General features: G+C 37.3%; 3 protein-coding genes across 5 annotated transcripts; all 3 read left to right on the top strand.

The window, feature by feature from the left end:
* Positions 1–2: 2 nt before the first annotated feature.
* prkar1aa (protein kinase, cAMP-dependent, regulatory, type I, alpha (tissue specific extinguisher 1) a) lies at positions 3–6,926 on the top strand. 3 transcript variants are annotated; one of them, XM_073857160.1, is made up of 11 exons: positions 3–143; positions 897–1,079; positions 1,154–1,321; positions 1,424–1,513; positions 1,807–1,870; positions 1,952–1,998; positions 2,535–2,693; positions 2,800–2,860; positions 3,389–3,510; positions 3,696–3,777; positions 3,881–6,926. In XM_073857160.1, exons 2-11 carry the CDS (start codon positions 906–908, stop codon positions 4,051–4,053), a joined length of 1,140 nt encoding a protein of 379 aa, XP_073713261.1. In that variant the 5' UTR covers positions 3–143; positions 897–905; the 3' UTR covers positions 4,054–6,926. The 3 variants fall into 3 exon arrangements, with proteins under 3 accessions (XP_073713261.1, XP_073713260.1, XP_073713262.1); XM_073857159.1 differs by having other exon boundaries at positions 4–143; positions 892–1,079; XM_073857161.1 differs by lacking the exon at positions 3–143 and having other exon boundaries at positions 874–1,079.
* Positions 6,927–7,192: 266 nt separating this feature from the next.
* On the top strand, positions 7,193–11,358 carry rac3a (Rac family small GTPase 3a). Its single transcript, XM_055192821.2, has 6 exons — positions 7,193–7,452; positions 8,859–8,930; positions 9,559–9,676; positions 9,876–9,938; positions 10,028–10,187; positions 10,344–11,358. Exons 1-6 carry the CDS (start codon positions 7,418–7,420, stop codon positions 10,472–10,474), a joined length of 579 nt encoding a protein of 192 aa, XP_055048796.1. The 5' UTR covers positions 7,193–7,417; the 3' UTR covers positions 10,475–11,358.
* Positions 11,359–12,586: 1,228 nt separating this feature from the next.
* gps1 (G protein pathway suppressor 1) lies at positions 12,587–22,784 on the top strand. The gene is made up of 14 exons (XM_055192864.2): positions 12,587–12,742; positions 16,533–16,625; positions 16,766–16,947; positions 17,045–17,209; positions 18,069–18,204; positions 18,328–18,405; positions 18,489–18,549; positions 18,662–18,747; positions 19,544–19,638; positions 19,719–19,824; positions 19,925–20,005; positions 21,413–21,550; positions 21,846–21,980; positions 22,357–22,784. The coding sequence occupies exons 1-14, from the start codon at positions 12,710–12,712 to the stop codon at positions 22,429–22,431; spliced, it is 1,464 nt and encodes a 487-aa protein (XP_055048839.1). The 5' UTR covers positions 12,587–12,709; the 3' UTR covers positions 22,432–22,784.
* Positions 22,785–23,555: the final 771 nt, after the last annotated feature.

Consider the following 23,555-nt stretch of genomic DNA (forward strand, 5'->3'; position numbering starts at 1 on the left):
CCCAGATCGAGGCCGATTGACGTCAATCGCTGTTTGTGATTGGTCATAACCTTTTCCGGTGAGGCATCCATCCATCCAAGGACTGTGAGAAAACCAGTGTAACAGATTTAAACAGCGTCGACTAACTCATCGAAACGACTCGGGTATGAATATACAACGGCATAACTTTTCGCTTTACCTGTTAGTGATATGGATGAGTTGGTTGCCAGAGATCGGTAGCGAGAGTTAGTGTAATGCCGTCGGCTTCCGTTGTTGTGGTAATGTAGCTTGCAAGATGGCGTATGTTACTGCTGGGCTAGACGGTACAAAAGCCACAGATGCCACTGAAGAAGCTACAGTATTATGCTCGTTATCGTTGAAACGTGCTTTATTTAGCGGTTATTTGCTGTGGGGTGTGTTTAAGGCAAACTAAATGTTATTATTTTCACTGAATAGTATTACACTGTGATATGCGCGAACTGCGTTGCGTTGTAGCTTTTACGCAACATTACAGCTGTCAAAACGTAACACTGTGTAGGAAATGATAGTTGAGAGGGATTGTATTTCAAGTTGCTGATTTGTGTGAACAAACAGGTATTTACAAAATATTTTGTAAAAGTGTGAGAGCATTGAAAAATCCTGTCTGAGTTCCTTATTCATATCTAGTCCATACATATATAAAAAAAAATCCTCCTGCCTCATTTTACATTTTAGTCAAGATGATACATTGCAATATATTTTCATAGCATTATGTCCTGAAAATTGGTATGGTGCTAGTTAATCAGGCATTTTACAGCAATTCCTTGCTCCAAAAATAGATGTCTTGTTTTGTAAATGTTGACTTGATCTCCTCCTCCTCCCAAATTCCTTTGCATCTCACGATGAGCTACTAAGGTCCAGTGCTTGTGTCAGGTCAGCAGGTCACCATGGCGTCCAGCAGTACGAGCAGTGAAGAAGAGAGGAGCTTGCGAGAGTGTGAGCGCTATGTGCAGAAGCACAACATCCAGCAGCTATTGAAGGACTGCATTGTGCAGCTGTGCACCTCCAGGCCCGACAGGCCCATGGCTTTCCTCAGAGACTACTTTGAGAGGCTTGAGAAGGTTAGAATGATGGTATGTTTATCAATCTTTGTTTGGAAGTTTTAGTGTAATAAATTGTCTTTATGTGTCATCAGGAGGAAGCTAAACAGATGGTTAGCCAGCAGAAGTCGAGCTCTCGTTCGGATTCCCGCGAAGATGAGGTCTCTCCTCCCATGAACCCCGTGGTTAAGGGACGCCGCCGCCGTGGTGCCATCAGTGCCGAGGTCTACACTGAAGAAGATGCAGCTTCCTATGTTAGAAAGGTCATTTCATAGGAAAAGTCATGCTTGCTTTTACTTTCCGTATGTTCATTGCATATTGGACATTGTTTACTTACTGAATGTGCCTCTCATGTTAATGTACAGGTCATTCCTAAAGACTATAAAACTATGGCTGCCCTTGCAAAAGCAATTGAGAAGAATGTGCTTTTTGCCCATCTTGATGACAATGAAAGAAGTGACATATTTGGTGTTTTTTTTTTATCCTAGTCTTGTGCTAAAATGCATGTTTGAGCTGCCTAATTGAAAAACATCTTGCACCAACATATCTTAACATATATGAGTGTCATGATTTTGTCTCAAGATGCACACCATTATTGTTTTTTTATGGTTTGTTTGTATAAACTACTTCAGTGTCCTAAATGGCCTTGTCCTGGATTAATTTAAACCCTGTCTGGGAAACCGCCCCATAGCATAATAGTTTTTTTTTCAAATGTATTATATTTAATAAAGCATATTTTACTTTGTACAGTGACATATTTGACGCCATGTTCTCAGTCACCTACATTGCAGGAGAGACTGTCATTCAACAAGGTAAGGCTTACTTACTGAATTTTTTTTTATTAAAGTTGTACAGGGGGAAAATATGTATAAGTATTTTATTTCTGATTTTAGGGGATGAGGGTGACAACTTTTACGTTATTGACCAAGGTGAAATGGATGTAAGTGCAATCCTTGTGTTTATAATTATGATAACTATAATTAATGCAAAGTTCAGTAGTGCTGCCTTACGATTAGTCACGACTAATCGTTTGCAGAATAAAAGTTTTTGTTTACATAATATATGTGGGTGTACTGTGTATAATAATTATTTTCATATAAATACACATACATACATGTATAATTTTAAGAAAAATATATTTATATAACAAATATTTATATTTATATATAATATAGATTATATTTAAATATAAACATGTATATACACATGCAAATGTTTCTTATTTATATACATGTGTTTGTGTGTGTGTGTGTGTGTGTGTGTGTGTGTGTGTGTGTGTGTGTGTGTGTGTGTGTGTGTGTGTGTGTATTTACACATAATTATTATACACAGTTCAACCACATATATTATGTAAACAAAAACTTTTATTCTGCAATCGTGAGGCAGCACTAAAGTTCAGGCCTTTTGTATACTTGCATATTAATGGGTGTAAAATGAGGATGATTGGGATATTAATAAGCATCTGTGTTTTGCTAGGTTTATGTTAACAATGAGTGGGTAACCAGTATTGGAGAGGGTGGCAGTTTTGGTGAGCTGGCATTAATCTACGGCACTCCCAGGGCAGCCACTGTCCGAGCAAAGACCAATGTCAAGCTTTGGGGAATTGACAGAGACAGCTACAGGAGAATACTCATGGTTGGTAATCTGAATTGCACATGGATATACAATAGTATTGTTATACAATAGTTTTAAAATTGTGCTGTTATACATTAGACATTTCTTTTTTGTTGTTTTTGTTTAGGGAAGTACTCTGAGAAAAAGAAAAATGTATGAAGAATTCCTTAGCAAGGTCTCGATTTTGGGTAAGTTTAGTCTGTTTATGTATTATAATTGGTCCATGCCATGGACTGTAAAAAAAGATGGACGATGCCTGTTCGCTTTCTTCCATTGGTGAAAAGTGAAGCCGCCAGTGCGCCGAATGCGCAGTAGCGATTTCGGGACCAGTACTGCGCAGTAGTGAGTAGGAACTAACTAAAAACAAAGCTTATTTTAAAAACAAACACTTGAATTTACATCAGCGTGATAAAAGCTACAGTAAATGACAGAAACCAGCTTCAGAAAAAAGATCATTGAAGTGTAATTAAATTGTTTAGTTGGTCTCAAGTCCCATTGAATAACATGGAGGAGGCGGGGTTTATGACCTATACTGGGACCAGTCACTGGGGGGCGATCGAGACATTTTGGCTACACTTTTCAGGGCTTGTGCGGCACGCTTGGTCCATGTGCATTGTAAACATTAAGAAACTAATGGAATGCAATGCAAGTTAATAACTGAACTGTATCTATTGATGATGTTACCTTATGATAACCTGATAACATGCTGTCAACAGAGTCTCTGGATAAATGGGAACGGTTGACTGTCGCTGACGCCCTTGAGACGGTCCAGTTTGAAGATGGTCAGAAGATTGTTGTTCAGGGTCAACCAGGGGATGAGTTTTTCATTATCCTAGAGGTAGGTTTCCTAATATAAGTCACCTTTTAAACACCACTAAATACTGTAATTTCTCATCTGGAACTTCAGCAACGCTGATTTATATATTTGTATGTTGTTTGAACTTTCAATGTATGTAATTATTGCAAATAAATGATGACCGTGTTGTAAAAAACAGATTTAGTGATTTAAATTTGTGTCTTTAGGGTTCTGCTGCAGTCTTGCAGCGACGGTCAGAGAATGAAGAATTTGTGGAAGTCGGAAGACTCGCACCGTCTGACTACTTTGGTAAATGTGTTTCTGCTTACTTGCTAGGAAGTTGCTCGCGCATGTAAATGAACTCACGCAATATTTTTTGTTTATTTTCTAATTTACCTGCATATCTCAACAGGTGAGATTGCCCTGCTCATGAACCGGCCTCGTGCTGCCACCGTGGTCGCCCGTGGTCCACTGAAGTGTGTAAAACTTGACCGCCCCCGGTTCGAACGCGTGCTCGGTCCCTGTTCAGATATCCTGAAGAGAAACATACAGCAGTACAACAGCTTCGTGTCTCTGTCGGTCTGAGATGCTCCAGGCTCTTTCCTCTTCTATTGCAGGGTCCACCGATGCAAATCCGCTTTATTTTCTTACTTTTTCTTTATGCATTTTTCAACACCCAGGTGCCCATTCACTTCAGTGTTCCCTCCCTGTCTGTTTTCTGATTCGTGCTGTACCCGGTCGCGTTTGTATCCATCGTAGATCTACCATGAGGCTGATTGTTAGATTCGCCTGAGAAACGAGCCAATCAATGTGCCACAGTTGCCTGTGACGTGAACAGTTGTTGAAATAACAAGTCCATCAAGATTTTTTCTGGCCTCCTAATTGCTTAGTTTCTCTGTAACAGTGTTTAGATTGGAAGGGTGACAGTGGCAAGAAGAATGACAGTCGCGTAGTGTTTCTACACAGTATATAATGGTGTATCTTTATTGAGCCATTGAAGAGTTTCAGATTTAGTTTTCCCTCATTCATTCAAGCGTTTGAATATAGGGAAGCCAAAGGCAAATCCACGTGTTACTTTGTTTTCTTGAGGGTACTGAAGTTAAATGTCACCGTGTTTATTATGGTGATCAGCTTTGCTCTTATTGTTATAGCTGCACATATATAGTGTATGTAAATGATTATATATTAGAAGTAAATGACCATAACCATATTTTTTTGCACAGTTTGATATCTATCTCTCTCTCTATATATATAAGAACACTTTATATGCGCCTGCTATTTTTCATTGTGGCATTTTATCCCATTGCATTTGGGAAGCTTTTTTCATACTCTTCTGTTCTTCCATCGTTCTTCATGCTACAAACACGACTTGTACTGAACTTACGTAGAGCACACCAGGATTAGTCAAATCTCATTTTGAAGTTAAACTTTTCACGTTTCCTGCATTTCGGTTGCTTTCTTCTACAAATATACTATTATTTGTGTTGTTTTTTTCACCACACAGAAATTGTATTTTCATTTATTCATTACTGTATTATTTCAAAAAGAAGATGGATGTTGGCACAGAAATGTTGAGGTTAAGGTTGCAATTTAGGTTTAAGATCGGGAGCGTTACAGAAGTGTGATAGCTGTGGTTAATGGAGTATCTTTAATACTCCGCTGTTAAATTTAAGCGGGTGAAGCTTTGTGATACACTGACTATGTGAACACAACAGAAAGTTACTACTTCATGACCTGCTTGGTGGCCAAGATTTTTTTTTAAAGCTTTTACTATTTGCTTTTCTCTGTCTGTGGAAGTGTATGTGAACTATAACGAAATCCCAAATGGGCATCTCTTTTTCTCATACACTTTTTAAACCAAAATTAACATAACCACATTCAAGTATGTGAAAAAAATTTTTTTTCAAGTGAGCTGTGTCCTTTTTTGTTTGCAGATTTACATTATTGATTCTACCCGTAGTTAAAAGAAGGTTTAAAACAGGGACAGTATTTACAGTTTCATTTGATGGTTTCTCTATCCCGTTAGAGTCGGAATCCATACAATGCTATTAAAAAAGATTTTTGATACAGTATTGCCACCACCCAAATCATTCATCAGATATTATTCTTTATGTAGGGTTCTTTCAGATGTGTTGCAGAATTTTACTGAGTGATAATATATATATAGTGTTAACCATTGCTAAAATTAGATTTTAATTGTTGTCACACAGAGATACTCCTGTATTATTTTAAAGTTTTTTTTCCAACACATCTTTGATTTATGTAAGTTACACCAGACTCACTTTATTGTAAGAGGTTATGTAAAATTGAAATATGCCTGTTTCTGTACATTCAAAGGCAGTTGTCCCTCTAGTATATTCTCTACATGTTTTATCAGCTTGAAATGGGTATTATATGTAAAAATACAATATTTAATTTGATCTTTATATGGTCCCTTTAACAGTATATTTGATGAGTACATTTTGTGAGATATATTAGACTCAAATCTTTATTAATTGAGAGTTTGCACAGAACTGTCCCAAAATTGCTATTGGATTAAATAGGTGGGCTGGCCTTTATTAAGTGTTTTTCTTCAGAATGAGAATTTTGCTGTCATGCTCATTTGCAGATTTCTCCCCCTAAATGACTTTATTAGATTTTAAAAATCAATAAAATCTCGGTGCTTTAGTTGAAATTTTCCAGATGTCTTCTAGCCTTTAAAACAACTGTTCCACTGTATTTTGAATAATTTGTTTATGCCTTATAATATGGATAAATAAATGACCATGTCTAAATTATAGTGTTTATGAGCTAAGTTTCTACTGTGACACCCTTTGTTGCCGATAAAATTGCAGTAGTGCACTTATTAGTGCTCATACGCTGTTCATTTACTTTTTTTACGCATATTTGAAGCGCAGGATTGTTGTTGCATTTGTACACAACAATAAAGGAACCATAAATCTTTTTCCACCAGCTTATGTTACATGCATCATTAAACTATTTGTGGTTCTTCCTCTTGTTCAGTGAATAAATTAAGTGATTCTGTACTGCTACAAATAAAATTTCTGCTTATTTTATTATCTTAGCCCTGTATCTTAAAGGACATTCAACTGTACAATGAAAATGTATTTGATCTACCCCAACCACCTTTTTTGTAATGCTTTTCATTACCTGCTCGTGACTGCCAATGGTGTTTTTGAGTTTACCGTAAAATTCTGTTATTAAAGTATGTATAAATGAATTGATATATTTGGTTGTAGGCTTTGTTTTCAGGGCTTGTAGATTTCTGTCCACTTGTTCCTCAGCTATTCAGTTTGAAACCCTCAGCACAGAGAGTTGTAAATGTCAGAGGACCATTTTTCTGTTATTCTTTTTCTATACGGTTTGATTTCATTGGATGTGCTCAAATTAGTTGTAACTTTTTTGGTATAGATTGTCCCAATGGCAGGTCAAGCAATAAAATGATTAATTCTTGAATATGTAAGTCTCCTGTGTTTGCATTAATTGTATTTTGTTAATTAAATGTTGTCTGATGTAGCAAGCTGCTTTGACAGGCAGAGCACTGTAACACTTTTCATATTTTTATTCAAGATACAGCCAGGTCTTTGTTTAAAATGCTAAACGTTTAAGTTAAGTTTAACTATAAACCTTTATACTGTGTAGGAGAGGCAGTTCTTTTCCGTTAGCTCATGCTGTCTTTACAAATATAAACGTATTATTTTAACTACACAAGATAAGTGCATCTTGCTACTAGATTGAATACAAAGAACGAAACGGACCGTTCGTGGAATCCCACGAGACCTCCGAGAAAGAACGAACCATGTTCGTGTTTTTTCGGAAGTACAGTGAAATGCGCCCCGTGCTGCTGCAGCTCAACGCCAGTTGTACCATCCCACAGGCACCCTAGACATCACATTTCAGGCTATTTTCTCTGATTCTTCACTCGTCGGATACTATCTGTGGACTGCAAATGCAAGCCATCAAGTGTGTTGTTGTCGGCGACGGGTAAGATATGAAAAATAACGCGTGCGTTTTACGAAGGTTTCTTTCGCAGAAAAAGCAATTGTTGCGAGAATAAGCTGGATGGTCGTGGGTTCGCTCAATGGATGAGTGAGATCTGTTGAATTTACACCCGGATATGAGACAGAATTTATACGCCTATCAATTAAACGTAAATTAATATTTGTAGCCTTTCTATTACACAGTAGTTGACGTTATTGTCATTGTAAACTGTATTGCAAAAAAATTGCAAATTGCTAACGGTTCTGTTTGGTTATGGATGATTTATGAAATATATAGACAGCGTTCCCCATGTACAATTTATAAATAGCATTTAGTAGCATGAGGTATTGGTTTATTTTGATCATGAAACGAGCAAATGTTAAGGGGATCTCCTCAGTGTGATGCGAGTCTCCGGCGGAATCGCTAAATAATGATGTAATGGTTTCACACCTACTAGCCTACTGTTCACTGAAGCTCCGGTGGATAAGATTCATTCCCCTAGATCACATAATACTGCTGGTTATCTGTCTAGCAGCTTACAACAAAACTAATCATTTACCCCTTTTAAATACTGTATTTTTTAAAGGGCATAAATATGTTAATATTTTTCGCATTTGTCGGTAATCCACATCGATTCATTGTCAATATGGTGTTGTTAATATTCAATACCATACCTACGACCATACTATATTTTTAATATCTTTTATACGGCAAAAGGAAAAATATTAATTTATATTATCAATGTGATGTCTTATTTAGATTCTGGCAGATTGTTTATGTGTATGTTTCTTCACCTCACGTCTTCCATGTCTGGATTACACCAAATAAAATCAATCATGCAAATATCGTTTTCTAAACATGGAAAATTCTTATTTATGTCATGCATAAAAAATTGCTGATATGCATGTGGAGAGTTTATATTATTTATTAATCCCATTAGTAGGCTACCATGCTTTCTGTCATTTGCCATGGGCAATCACATTTCACAGCCCTGTGGCCCAAACAGAAAGGGCGAGACACTGCATGACAGGAGCATAAATTCAGCTTTCTCAGCTGTGAACCCGATTTGCTTTTTACTTTACGTTTCCTATACACTATCACACTTCCTTACTCCTTTCCTAATTTTATCTCTGTCCCTTATTCACTCTTCACCCTACCATTGCATTTCCTGCCTACCATGTGTGTTGTCTAATGACAAGACTATGTCACCCTGTATTTAGTTATCCAGTGGGACAGTTCATTTGAAGAAAGTAGATGTCAGCTTGCCATCTAGTTAAATAGTAATGATACTGCCCGGTTGACAATCTACATGCCTTTTTGTCTTGTTTTTGGTTTCCCTAACATTGCAGTCAATGATCAATAATACTGTACTATAAATGCACTCACCCCCTTATTGTATTGTATTGTAGTGCCGTGGGTAAGACATGTCTGCTCATCAGCTACACCACTAATGCTTTCCCAGGAGAGTATATACCCACAGTGTGAGTACAGTTCGATACTTTGAGATGAGAATGATTGGGAATAAAAATGTATTTCTGTGATGTTAATGGTCTGAGGATTCATTCCACAGTAGGGATCGACCGACATGGATTTTTCAGTGCCGATGCCGATTTTTGTTCCATCAGCCTTAACAGATGACCGATACAGGCTGCCGATTTTCTTGAGCCGATATTTGGACCCGATACTGCAAAAAATTATGTAAAAAAATTGCATGTTGTTAAAAAGAGATTTTATTAGTTTGGACAGTTCTTACATTTATTTTAGTCTAGGACTAGTCTAATCCCTGTCTGGAAAACTTCCCCATAGAGATGTGAAATAAAAACCAGCTTTGTTCAGCTATGATCAGCTGTTAGGCTGAGCTTTCGATGTTGTCATGGAAAGATTGGTTGTTTTTAGTCACATGACCTGCAATCGCTTGCGGCTTCTAGCACTCTGTCTGTAAATAATGCCGGAAAAAAAATCGGCGAACACGGAAGCCATCTATCGGCCGATGCCGATACACATAAAACTTGCAAATATCGGCCGGCCGATATATCGGTCTATCACTATTCCAAAGTTTTCTTTTGTACTTATTTGTGAAGCTTAACACCGGTTCGCTGTCCCCTTTAGATTTGACAACTACTCTGCTAATGTTATGGTTGATGGCAAACCTGTCAACTTGGGACTGTGGGATACAGCAGGACAGGAGGACTATGATCGCCTTAGACCACTCTCCTACCCTCAAACGGTATTTGCATTTCTCCTTTCTATAGTCTTTGTAATTCTCTCTTTGGATTTTCAGAAATAGTAAACATATCTAAACATTTTTCAAAAAATGTAAAATGAAAAAATATATTTTTTTGTTTTACATTGGGTTATATATGATGCAATGCTAACTTAAATGAATATTTAATGATATTAATTTTTATTCGCTTTAATTTCTGCAGGATGTATTTTTAATTTGCTTCTCACTGGTGAGCCCTGCTTCATTTGAGAATGTTAGAGCAAAGGTTAGTATTCATTCTGTAAGTAGAAATCTGGTTTCTTCATCAACATGTTATGCCAGATCCCCAGCGCTGATCAGATTATTTTTTTGTAGTGGTACCCTGAAGTTCGCCATCACTGTCCCAACACCCCCATCATACTTGTGGGCACCAAACTTGATCTGAGAGATGACAAAGACACAATTGAACGTCTTCGAGATAAGAAACTGGCCCCCATCACTTATCCACAAGGTCTTGCGATGGCTAGAGAGATTGGTAAGAACTTTTTTTTAAGGATGGTGAATTTATTTTTGAAAATCTGATCTAGACTTATTCAGTGGTTTTTTATATTAAAATGTTTATATTGGTGATTTTACTGTCATAGTAAATTTGTACTATTTTACATAATTGACTAATTTGATTTTTTTGTAGGTGCTGTTAAATATCTGGAGTGCTCCGCCCTTACTCAGAGGGGTTTAAAAACCGTGTTTGATGAGGCCATCCGTGCTGTTTTGTGCCCTCCACCTGTAAAGAAAAGGGGAAAAAAGTGCACTGTATTTTGAGGAACCCATTTCTTAATTGATATAAAAACCATTACTGTATCTTAATTGATATGCCAAATTTGCTTTTTTCGCCTTAAACGATCGGATTAACAAGCAAATGTTTGGAAAAGGACATAAGGAAATGATGTGTTTCAGGATGTACAATTACTTATTAAAGACAGTATAGCTAACACATGCATTTAGTTTTTACTCAACTCTTTTGAACAATATAATACAGTTTGCCAAGTTGCAGCAAGTTTGACAATTTTCAGAGCTTTAAGTATGGACATTGTGAAAATATTCATATTCTATCTGCAGGTATGTTTCCCTTTTGGGAAAATTTGTGAATGTGTCAGAAGACTGTGTAAATACATGTTGTGTATAGCTTTGGTGAGGTTTTTTTGTGAGGCCACAGTCAGCACTCTCACTTGAGGGGTGACAGTAAACAACATTTTAAGTATTTTACATTTAGCTTTTATACTTTTAGCTTTTATTACTGTACTTATGTTTTAATGTCACTGTATTATATGTGATTGTTTCATGTGACCCTTTCTGTGAAATTCAAGCTGAAGTCTCGTAATCAAATTATGAGATTGGGAGCATCAAAGTTTGATTTCATTCATTCGTTTCAATTCAATTTCATGACCTTGCTCAGTTTATATTTATAATCAAGGTTATATTTTCACAGAATGTTTTTATGCAGTATGGTTTCATGTAGAAAACAGTTAATCACAAAAATTACTTTAGCTGGGTTTTCACAGACATAGTCACATGAACAAAAGATGCAGTTGCTTAATGATACCATAACTGTAATCACATTTGTTTATATTGTGTAATTGAGTGCATACTTCCACCTCCATTAAATGAAAATAAATTTGTGTAAACTGTGTATACCTTGCTTAAAAGTCTTTGTTTTGTCTTATATTTTGACATGTCCTTTTACTTTAACATACAGTTTTATATGTTTAAAACAATGAACGGATATGTGTTCAAGGCAAATCTTTCAACTCTTCAAAGTGTTCCAATTTTGTTTATTTTATTAATATTTTTTATTTTATTAATAATTTTATTAATATTTAGTCAATGTGTGTCACATGAATTTTTGTTTCATTTATTATGCATCAGCAATTGGTATTACTTTAATGTTACAGATCTGGGGCCTTATGTATAAAGCATGCGTACGCACAAAATGGGTCTGAAAACGTGCGTACACCAGTTCCCACGCAAAGGTTGTGATTTATAAAAAAACAATTTTGATGGGAGAATGGGCTTGCAGGGTGGGATATTAGGATGATTCATGTACGCACACTTGCAGGTGATCTGTTATTTATAAAGGGAACATTGCTTTGTTTAAGAAGTCTTCATAATTTTTGGTGTATGCCATTTTTGGCTTTTGTGCGAACGTAGACTTTTAGTAAGGATCCTATTCACAGTTTTATAGATGAGACCCCTGATGACTGAAAATTAAACCTAATCCATTGGCAGACACGTAATCTTAGTACTTTGTTCAGTAAACAGTTCAATTCCATTTGCACATTTCAGGCCCAATAGGATTATAGTGTAATTTTAAATGTATACACTCATATAAGAAACACTCTTCTAGAGCTGTGTTTCTCAACCAGGAGGACGGGGCCCACTAGAGGGCAACAACGAGGGGCTCAGGACGACTTAAAATTATTTAAAATAAAAATATAAATAATTACACATATAAAAAATATATGTTTAGTGTTTGGTTATTTTTATGAATTTCATTTTAATGAATATAGACCTTTCTAGTTATGGCAAGTTCTAGAATATTTTACTGAGTAAAAATTGTGAGTGGGGGATCTATGTCATAAAGTTGAGATCCATACTGCATTAGGTTGCATACATTGTCTATTATTTGTCTTTTTAAGGATTTCGTAAACATATACTTACACCAACAAAACAAAATTTGAACAAAGTAATACAGACACGCTTTCACCAAGACATTTTAAATGAATTAATACTTAAATCCTAAATAAATCCTAAAGTATATAATCTTAGTAATAACAATCAGTAAAAGTTAATCAGGTAAGAATCATATAAATGTGTTTCTCCACTATATTAATATTTAAAATCAGGCCACATTTTTGTTTTACCTCGAATGCCAAATGAGGTTCGCAGTGCCTCGCGAAGTGTCAAGGTAGTGACGTCTCCGCGCTGCAAGACGTCGAGCACGCGCACTCTCATGCCCCGGATGTGTTTGTGCGCTGTGTTTCTGCAGAGGAGGAGGAGATGCCACTACCCGTGCAAGTCTTTAACTTTCAGGTAAATTCAGCACTTTAAATGTTCCTGCGAAACTCGTAGACCACGTGAATGGCTTAAGAAGCATATCGAGCTGAACTGCTTCTGTTTACTGTGTTAATGTGACACCTATCGCGGCCGTTTTGAGCTGTTAGCCCGTCTAGCATGAGCTTGTAAGTCAGAGCGGCCCTCCGGACGCGACAGACACTTCTCAAGTTTAGCAGCGGCGCGTGTTTATCACCCCGAGGAGCGAGACCGTTGCGTTTTCGACAATGAACACATTCACTTGCGCTGTTTTGGTTTACACCTGAATGGGCCTGGCGGGTTTTCTCGAGCTTGTTTGCGAAACACTTGGGTAGACACTTTCTTTAGCCGGCTAAGTGTACTTAGCAGGCTATCTCGTTAGCAAGCTACATGTTTTGTATGAGTTAGCGGGCGTGCTTGAAATTCATGATGTGTCTCAAAACACAGAGAGCTGGATACGTCGTAATATCATAGAACGGTCCTTCAGACCATCCAAACGTGCACGTGATGCTCAGAAATGCTGTCTAGGTAGACAGGTCTGTAGGTTTGGAGACAGAGCCATGGACTAGTGAGCTCTCTATATCAACTTCTCCTCATGTGCACGTCAGAGATGAATATATAGCACTAGATTATAATTAAAGTCGGATCTTATTCCCAAGAGCATGAGAATTAAAACAGTCTAGGTGTTTATAATTTACAGTGAGCTGTTTTCATTTATATATCACTGCACCCACCCAATCTCATGAGGCTGTCATTTATAAGTCCATACATTATAATCTAGTTTGTCAAGAATGACAAGCAGGACCAAGGCACATGATAAAGTATTGGGTATGTGGGGTGTACATGTCGTAACAAGCAAGAACCCTCAGCAAGCATTCACCTATTCTGCATGCAGAGATCCATTGTTTACAAATGTACTCCTTTTACCATACAAATATTTCGACACCCCCACTCCCAAATCACAAATAGTTGTTTTGTTTTTTATTCGTGTAATATATGTTTCTGTAGCTTATTGGTAAAGTGTTAGAAGTGCGTAGGTTGTGGGTTTGACTCAAAGAGAACACAAATGAAAAAATGCATTAAATTCACTGTATAAAGCGCCTTCCAAATTTTATATCAGATGCCTTATTAATCTGCTTATATTATTCTTTATTTTCACAACTTTAACCTTTGTTCAAAGCTCTGGCCACCCAGTGTAATGTTTTGGGTCTGTGCTTCCTCACAAGCATCCTCCTTCTTGCAGGAAAGTTCTCAGTCAGTTTTAAGGGATGCTGCAAGGCAGGTTCAGGGCAGATTAAGGGATAGCTTGAATTTGCCAGCCATTTCAGGCTCATCCTTTTCGGTAGAGCTTCATTTCTACTCTCAGAGAACCGGCTCTGACGTGTTCATGGACTTTACTACGGGAAACATGGTGTACAGCTCAGGTTCAACTTCATCATACTCAGTGGAGGTAACCACATGATGTAGGCAGATCAGACATGCAGGTTATTTTAAACCTAGCTGTTGAGAGACTCCGTGTTGCATAACTGTCTCTTTCATCATATAAATCATTTAACACGCGCAGTTGTTTTGATGTTTTCCTGCACAAGATGTTCTGCTGGTTGAAGCAAACATTCATGTAGACATCGAGTATGTGACCACAGTGTTCTGGTAATGGGTTTGAGCCGTTCATATGGGTGATAATATAATTGCAGGTACATTTGGTGTCCAAAGTCATTATTTTTTCAAGTAGTTATATTTTTAATTATTACAGGCCATTACAATATAATATTTTTTGTGACAAGTGGCTTATGAGAAAATCACGATTTCCTGTTGTCCGAATAGTCTGTGTCAATTCTGTTATCGTTAAACTCTGTACCAAGGTATTAGCAGTGTTGACAGACAATGTTTCTCTGTGTATGACAGCCAGCACTGTTACTGTACCCTGGAAACAGACTTTGATTATAACAGATTTGACACTGACTATTGGGACAACAGGACATCATGCAAGGGTGTACGACAATATTGTGATTGTGATTATTCTTGACGATTATTAGACTTTGCATTGACATGTGACTTTCTGTGAAACAGCTGCATGGTAAATTCTACACATCCAAAACTAAATAACATAATGTAAATAAAGTTTATTTAACTAAGTTCGGGAGGAGCATGGTCATGTAATCCAACCAATTAGCATGAAGAGGTGCCTATTAATATCCATCCCTCACCTCTGTCCCGTGACAGTTTTTTCAGTATTCTTCCTTCATCACATCACTCTCAGCTAGTTGCATCTATCCCGGTTAAAGAGGGAGAGTACTTTTGGTTCGGGCTAAAATTTCGAGCTCAGAGCCATCCCCTCGGACAGCACGCCAAATATGCTTTCTCTCATTCCCTATCGATTACATGTTAATGTGAACTTGTGAAATCATTCATGATGATTCACCACTGTGTATTTGGTGACCGAAATTAGTAAAAATGGACAGCTGTAATTGAGGCTTTTGGCGATTATGTATTTGTACCTGTAAGGAATGAGACGGTACGAAAATTTCATATCATGATTATAGTTTGTTAAAATGAGATTGAAGTGTTAAAAAAGAACTGATACACACACTGAAAACATTTGAACAAGTTTTATTTTTGAAAATCGTAATTTAATATTTCATGTCCCTGAAATTATTTCTCTGGTAAAAAAAAAAATCTGTCTAATAAGTTTACCGTGAATGAATACGATACATTGTCCCTTAAATGCCTTCTTGTGCAAAAAACTATGTTGCATGTGCGCGCCTGCATCAAACTGATTCTGGCTGGACATGATTTACCGCAAGTTTTCAAAATCACGGTAATCAAACACGGTTGTAATGATAATTAAAGGTATTGCAGAGGATTTTCTTTTTCCGGGTGGATCATCAAGACTATTGGTCCTCCTAGTTGTCAATCAGGAGTGTTGCGCAATTGCATTTTTTAAAACAGTGAAGAAGGAGGTTCTTTTCTAAAATTCCAGAAAATCCTCCACTACACCTTTAAATTTTAAATGATAATACTAACCGCCAGGACATTTAATCGTGAAACCGGTAATCGTCACATTCCTAGTACCTGTAATTGTAATCTAGATTAGTTTTTCGATTAAAGTTTTTACTGTCCAAAAAAACAGTCTGATGTCTTCCTTGTCCCTCCTTCAGAAATACGTATTGAGTTCTGATTGTGTCGTTTGTTTTGTGTGTTGTGATTCGATAGCAGCTTAGCTTGCCGTTAGCTTAGCTGGCGACTGATGTATTCCTGTGGGCGGAGTTAAAAAAAACTGTTCTACTGATGTCATTAAAGCAGGAATTAGAGGGCTGTAGTCCAAATCAGCCGTTCGCTGTAGGCTTTGAAAGGTGAATTCTGTTAAAGAAAACATATCGCCTGGCAGTGAACTTTCAGCTTTATCATTTTACAGGTATTATTTATGCTATTATAGCAACATTACACACCTTTAATTCTGCAGCCCTACATCATGCTATATAAGACACCTTTTAAACAAAATATACTGTTTATTTGTTATGGCCTGTAACAGCTTGTAATTCATGACAATGAATAGCAACCAAATTAATAAAATAATTAAATAACCATTTGAAAAAACATAAAATAATCACTTCGGACATCGATGTACCTGCAGTTATATAATAACATATTTGTTAACCTTTTAATAATTTGTTAAAGGCTGAGAAAACAGTATTTTCAGAAGTAAAGGGAGGGATTCTGTTGTGTCCCCTACGCTTGAAAGTGTAACTGTGGGGCAAGGCGTCTAACATAATGTTTTTTGTATTGACAGGGGTCTGTAGAGCCCATGCAAATAGATGCTGACCCTCAGGAAGACCAGCAGAATGCGCCTGATATCAACTATGTTGTGGAAAACCCGACTTTGGTATGCTGTGTACTTTCTTTGACATCATCTTATTTTAGATTTTTTGAAATATTTGTGTATCTTCCTGATCATCTACGAGAAATTGTTTGTTTATTTGTATTCCTGTATGTTGTGTTCTGATTGAGGATTTCTCTGTATAGGATCTAGAGCAGTATGCCTCCAGTTACAGTGGACTGATGAGGATCGAGAGGCTGCAGTTTATTGCAGATCACTGTCCCCAGCTGCGAGTGGAAGCACTGAAGATGGCTCTGTCGTTTGTCCAAAGAACCTTTAATGTTGACGTCTACGAGGAAATTCATCGCAAACTCATTGAAGCCACAAGGCAATTGCGAAGCTTTCTTAAACTTTGTCAAATCTAATGGAAAGATAACATATTTGGCTTTGACTCAGATTTTAAATAAAACGTTTGGGTCCACAAGGGAGGTGCAGGGTGTACCAGATGCAGTACCGGAGGGGGCGGTAGAACCCCCACCACTTGACACAGCCTGGGCAGAATCCACCAGAAAAAAAGCCCTGCTTAAACTGGAGAAGCTGGATACTGACCTTAAGAACTACAAGGGAAACTCTATCAAAGAAAGCATAAGGTACAGTCAGAATGAGTCAAATATACGCATTAAATAACATCATATTTGTCCCAAATCATTGGCGATTAATATTGGCTGCTAACGTATATTTTGCATTTTAAAGTAGATGCTATCTGACTAAGCTTGCGCTATTTAATGTGCACTTCTGGTTTATGATACCTCCGAGTTGTCTTAGATGCAACGCGGCACTGCGCTTCTTGTCCCGTATGCGACCCCTCTCTCTCTCTCTCTCTCTCTCTCTCTCTCTAAATAGGGCTTAGATATAGTTATTTATATTCCTGTAGTTTTATACTGGGTAGATATGTATATGTTTGGGTTACGTATGTAACTGTTGTTACCTGAGAAGGGAACGAGACGCTGCATCTCCCTTGCCATTCTTCCTGTGTCCCTGTAAAGCCGTCTTTGGCAATATTTCAGATAGCAATATACTTCCGTGTCACCCTGTCTTTGTCGTTAAGTCTCATTATTGGTTGAATTTGATATACACATTTAGATGCACTTACTCTTGGAGGCGTCCTCAAAGTGCCACCGCAATGACGCAGCGCGAGTTCCCTCGAAAGGGAACTGTAACAATGTACCTTAAAAGGTAACACGATGTAACCTTGCTCTTACTTGAAATGTGTCCCCACATTTAGTCCTTGAATTTGAGGGTATTGGACCTAGAAAATCCTTAAAAGTCCTTGAATTTGAAGTTAACTAAGATGTGGGAACTCTGTGTATAACTTGATTTTACTTCCCCTTAATTAATTGTCTTTATATAATTCAGCATGTGTTACATGCATAATATACTGTACATATTAATAGTCATTGGACCTGGTTCCCGTTGATCTGAATGCCGTCGTTTTCTGCATGTTTTCAGGAGGGGTCACGATGACCTAGGAGATCACTATCTTGACTGTGGTGACCTCAGCAATGCCCTAAAATGCTACTCCCGAGCCAGAGACTACTGCACTAGCGCCAAGCATGTCATCAACATGTGTCTTAATGTAATCAAGGTATGAACTCTGTTTAAACTTGGACAGTAAAAGATATAATTGTCGGTTTTTAAATATGTTTTTACATGGATAATTTAACCAAATAGCTCTTTTAACCAAAAAGCTTTTTTGTTTATTTTATAGGTTAGCGTTTACCTCCAAAATTGGTCCCATGTACTTAGCTATGTCAGCAAGGCTGAATCCACTCCAGAGATAGCAGAGGTACAATGCAACCAGTCATTGAATCATCCATATGAGTAAGATTTCCACTAGTAGTTTAATTTGTATCTCTCTCTCTAATCTAGCAACGAGGAGAAAGAGATAGTCAAAACCAAGCTGTTCTTACCAAACTAAAATGTGCAGCAGGCAAGTGAATATTTTTGTTTTTACAAAAGTAACACAACTCATTTGTGATTTTGTGATCAGTAATGACACTTTGACTGTATGACATCATCATTGCTTTCTTTGATTACATTAGGACTGGCAGAACTTGCTTCAAGAAAATATAAACCAGCTGCCAAGTGCTTTCTGCTAGCATCTTTTGACCACTGCGACTTCCCTGAGGTTGGCTGCATTTCAATACCGCTTCAGATATTTTTAATAATGTTGCTGGTTTGCGTAAAGATTTAAAGCATATAGTCATAATCCAAGGAAACATCTTATTTTCAGAAGTATAGTACTGTGCAAAAGTATTAGGCCACCACCACCAGACTTTTTGTTTTAGAAGTTTTAATGTCCATCCATATTTATTTTTCAATTTATTTATTAAGATACAAACAGAAAATACAGGAAGTATGTACAAAAAATAAATAATACCATTTTCAGGATTAAATGTCTTCTTTAGGCATCGTTGGTGTTTAGTGACCTCTCTTGGCACTAAACACATCTTGAGCAGAATGAAGTTAAAAGACTTTAAAAAGGATTTAATTTTATTTAGGTTTACGAGATCCTGCAGTTTCCTGCTACTGCTCAAGTGGAAGGGGAGTTTACCCTAAAAACTTGACACATCAGTTGACATTTTTATACAGTTTTTAATACTATATCCACATTTTCTGGATGTATTCTATTAAAGAGACTGAGAAACAATTATATATGATCACTATAACATTGCAAAAACAACAAATCTAATTCTGGCATAGTGGCATAAAACTTTTGTACAGTACTGTATATATTTAATTATTTATACCAATGGGATTATATATTTATTGTATAATAAATTGTTCCTTGTGTATTAGTGAGAAACAGTTCATTATAATACAGCGTCTTTATGTGATTGCATACGTGTTCTTGGCAATTTTTGTCTTCTGTGTGTTTGTAGTATCCCTTCAGGTTTTAATGAGATGATCTGTTTGATTTTTAGCTTCTTTCCCCCAGTAATGTAGCAGTGTATGGGGGCTTGTGTGCCCTGGCTACATTTGACAGACAGGAACTGCAGCGAAACGTCATCTCAAGCAGGCAAGCTCTCTCTTTTTTATTTTTTATTATTTACTCGCTGTGATTCTGAATAATAATTTAATCCTCACCTCTTTTTCTAGCTCCTTTAAATTATTTTTAGAGTTGGAACCCCAAGTCCGTGATATTATCTTCAAGTTTTACGAGTCAAAGTATGCATCTTGTCTGAAAATGCTGGATGAAATGAAGGTACTTTTTTTCATGATAGAATACTCTTTGCAGATGCTGATTTCTTTCTGTTGTTGTTTTTGTTAGGTTATTCCTTATTGCTTCTCTCTTTATTTTACAGGATAATCTCCTCCTAGACATGTATCTGGCCCCTCATGTAAGAACACTTTACACACAAATCAGGAACAGAGCCCTCATACAGGTATGTGTGTTGACTTTGACTTGTGCTTGTTAAATAGGACATTAACCAGTTTAAAATGGTTTATCATTTTGGAATATACATTGAGATTTAGTTTAGTGTGGAAGATCCTAGGGTTGCCATATTTGCGTTAAAAACAAATCAGCCAAATGGCCAATTTAAAGGATTAGTCCATTTAAAAAAATAAAATCCAGATAATTTACTCACCACTATGTCATCCAAAATGTTGATGTCTTTTTTTGTTCAGTCGAGAAGAAATTATGTTTTTTGAGGAAAACATTCCAGGATTTTAATGGACTTTAATAGACCCCAACACTTAACAGTTTTAATGCAGTTTAAAATTGCAGTTTCAACTAAGTTTCAAAGGACTCTAAACGATCTCAAACGAGGCATAAGGGTCTTATCTAGCAAAACGATTGTCATTTTTGACGACGAGAAATAAAAAATATGCACTTTTAAACCACAACTTCTCGTCTATCGCCAGTCCTGTGACGCGCCAGCGCGACCTCACATAAAAAGTCATCACGTCAAGAGGTCACGGAGGACGTATGCGAAACTACGCCCCAGTGTTTACAAGTGTGGAGAAAGAGGACCGTTCCGACGTCGTTGTATGTTGAATGATACCAATTCATGTCTTTGTGTCAATTTATTGTTTAAAATGGTCCGCAAATGTGCGTTTCATATATGTAACACGTGACCTTTCGACATCATTACGCAATTACGTGAGGTCGCGCTGACTCGTCACACAGCCGGAGGAAGAAGAGAAGTTGTGGTTTAAAAGTGCATATTTGTTTTTTTCTTGTCAAAAACGACAGTCGTTTCGCTGGGTGGGACCCTTGTGCCTCGTTTGGGATCAATTAGAGTCCTTTGAAACTGCAATTTTAAGCTGCATTAGAACTGTTGGGTGTTGGTGTCCATTGAAATGGGAAAAATCCTGGAATGTTTTACTCAAAAAACATAATTTCATCTTGGCTGAGCAAGGAAGGACATCGGCATTTTGTATGACATGGTGGTGAGTAAATTATCTGGATTTTTTTTAAGAAAATAGACTAATCCTTTAAGATAGCCAGTTTGAAAAAATGAAATACTTGGCAACAGTGTGAGGTCCTGGCAGATCGAAAGCCAAAAAAAAAAAAACTATATTTCTACTTTTGTACTTTTTTATAAATGTAGTGGGATAAAAAGTATTTGTCTTTCAAATGTAGTAAAGTTAAAGTCTCAAGTTCTTAACAAAAGAATAAATGTACTTCATTACTGTCTGTCCACCTATGAATCTGGTGAAGTAAAATGTTAAATAAGTTAACATTTAAAAATCTTCATAAAAATTAGTTTTCTTTTAACTGTAAGTATATTAAGATTGAGAATGTGCGAACCATTCCATTAATGTCGTTTTTTTCTATCCCCGGGCAGTACTTTAGTCCCTATGTGTCAGCCGACATGAACAAGATGGCCGTGTCCTTTAATACCACAGTGGCAGCTCTGGAGGATGAACTGACCCAGCTGATCCTCGAGGGCCTGATCAATGCCCGTATCGACTCCCACAGCAAGGCAGGGCCACATTCTGTCAACCCAGTCATCTGTCACATACTTTCTCTACAAAAATAAAATATTTTGTCTGAAGATTGGCTTACACTGCCCTAGCGTTCTTAACATTGTTATTTGGCTGATGGATCTAGAATGTTGGGAAACATTTCACACTGCCCTAACAAACGACTAACAAAATAACTTGAATTTGTCATTGGTTAGGGGATGCAGCCCCACAACACACATAAAGTTGTTAACCTAATAACTGTTAAAAATCCTAAACCTGAATTGAGTACCATATTTTTCACCCCATCTGTAGATCCTGTATGCCAGGGATGTGGATCAGAGAAGCACAACATTTGAGAAATCTATACAGATGGGTAAAGAATTCCAGAGACGAGCGAAAGCCATGATCCTTCGGGCAGCTGTGCTTCGTAATCAGATACACGTCAAGGTAACAGGGTCCCCAGGGTAACGTGTCCTCGCTCTGCTCTGTTATACACCTCACCCATCCCCTGACCATCTCCCTCATTGTCCCTTCAACATGAGTGTCTTACATTCCAGATTAATGGTTTTATAAATGATCTGTGCGTGTTTTGATAACACTGAAATAAGGCTGAAATTTGAATGTCACCGTAGTGCTTAGTGAGTTAACCATATTTAAATCTAGCTTGTACTTATCTGTATTTATAACATAAATTGTAAATAAATTATCTACAGTCTAAATTCCCATTGATCACCTCATGAACACCACCTGCATGCATCTCCTACTCGTGTTTGTGTCGTTTCTACATGATGCTTCTCACTGATCGCTTTCGTCCTTTTCACAGTCCCCTCCAAGAGAAGGCAGTCAAGGGGAGCTCACACCTGCCAACAGCCAAACACGAATGAGCACCAACATGTGAAGACCCGACGAGATGCCTCTCCTAGGAAAGTACACGGGGCCACTGCCGCATCTTAGGCCCCCGTTTAGAAATCAATTATTTCCCTGCTGAAGAGAGAAAAATCACAATCTAAAGACTTTATTTAAGTTGGGAAGAAGATGTCTGTTGTCTGTATTAAAGACGAGCACACCCTGTTGCTGGAATGGAAACGAACGTTTAAAAAGATAAAAAGAGAAATGCGGCACTTAAGCTGTACTGGCCTGTTGTTCTTTGTAAGGATGCACTTTCCTCTGTATCTTGTGACAAACCTTGATTACACATTGAGAAACCTCATCACAAAACATGCTTTTAAAATAAACATACATTTAAAAGGACGCCCCGCCATGGAAAGATTATTTCTCGGTGCTTTTGCAGGTTAGCGTGATAACGGTATGTTACCTTTGGCCTTTGAAATACAGTTAGGGATATTTAGCCTTCAAGTTGTTCCAAAACTGTATAAAATGTCTTTGTTCTGCTAAACACCAAGATCTTAAAAAGTAATGTAATCTAACATATGTGGGGCACCATTGACTTCCATTGTATTATTTTTCCTACTAAAGATGGTTTCAGCAGTAACAACATAAACAAGCCGCTTTCGTGAAAAACACATAACTTCGGGTAAACTCTGCTAAGAATAAATAACAACAAAGTCCTTTTAAAGCAACACTATGTAGTTTTTTTACCTTTAAATAATGTCTCTAAAATTATTTCATTGATAGAACAACTTTTAACTGGACTCATTGTACTGTTGCTGCAACCTGAGCAGCCTCCTAGCTGCTACAAGCACACTCTGAAAGTGGCGGTGGAGGGTAGAGCACACAGCCTCGCCCCTCCCCCTGCCTGCAGAAGAGTGTCTGATACCAGGCACTGTTGCACTTTTCAACCACATGGGGGAGCTGTAAGTCATTTTTACATGGAAACATAGTGTTGCTTTAAAGTAGTTTATTTATATAACAAGCCAAATAAACAACATGAAGATTACCTAGGAAACCAAAACATTTGTTATTTTTGATGAGTTATTTGTTAAAGAGTTCAGTTTTAGCAACTAGTCAGACCATTAAACAAACAAAAACCGGAAGTAAATTTCAGACCAGACACGTTTGCGT

The sequence above is a fragment of the Misgurnus anguillicaudatus genome, chromosome 19 (assembly GCF_027580225.2).
Source record: "Misgurnus anguillicaudatus chromosome 19, ASM2758022v2, whole genome shotgun sequence".
In the NCBI taxonomy this organism is placed as follows: Eukaryota; Metazoa; Chordata; class Actinopteri; order Cypriniformes; family Cobitidae; genus Misgurnus; species Misgurnus anguillicaudatus.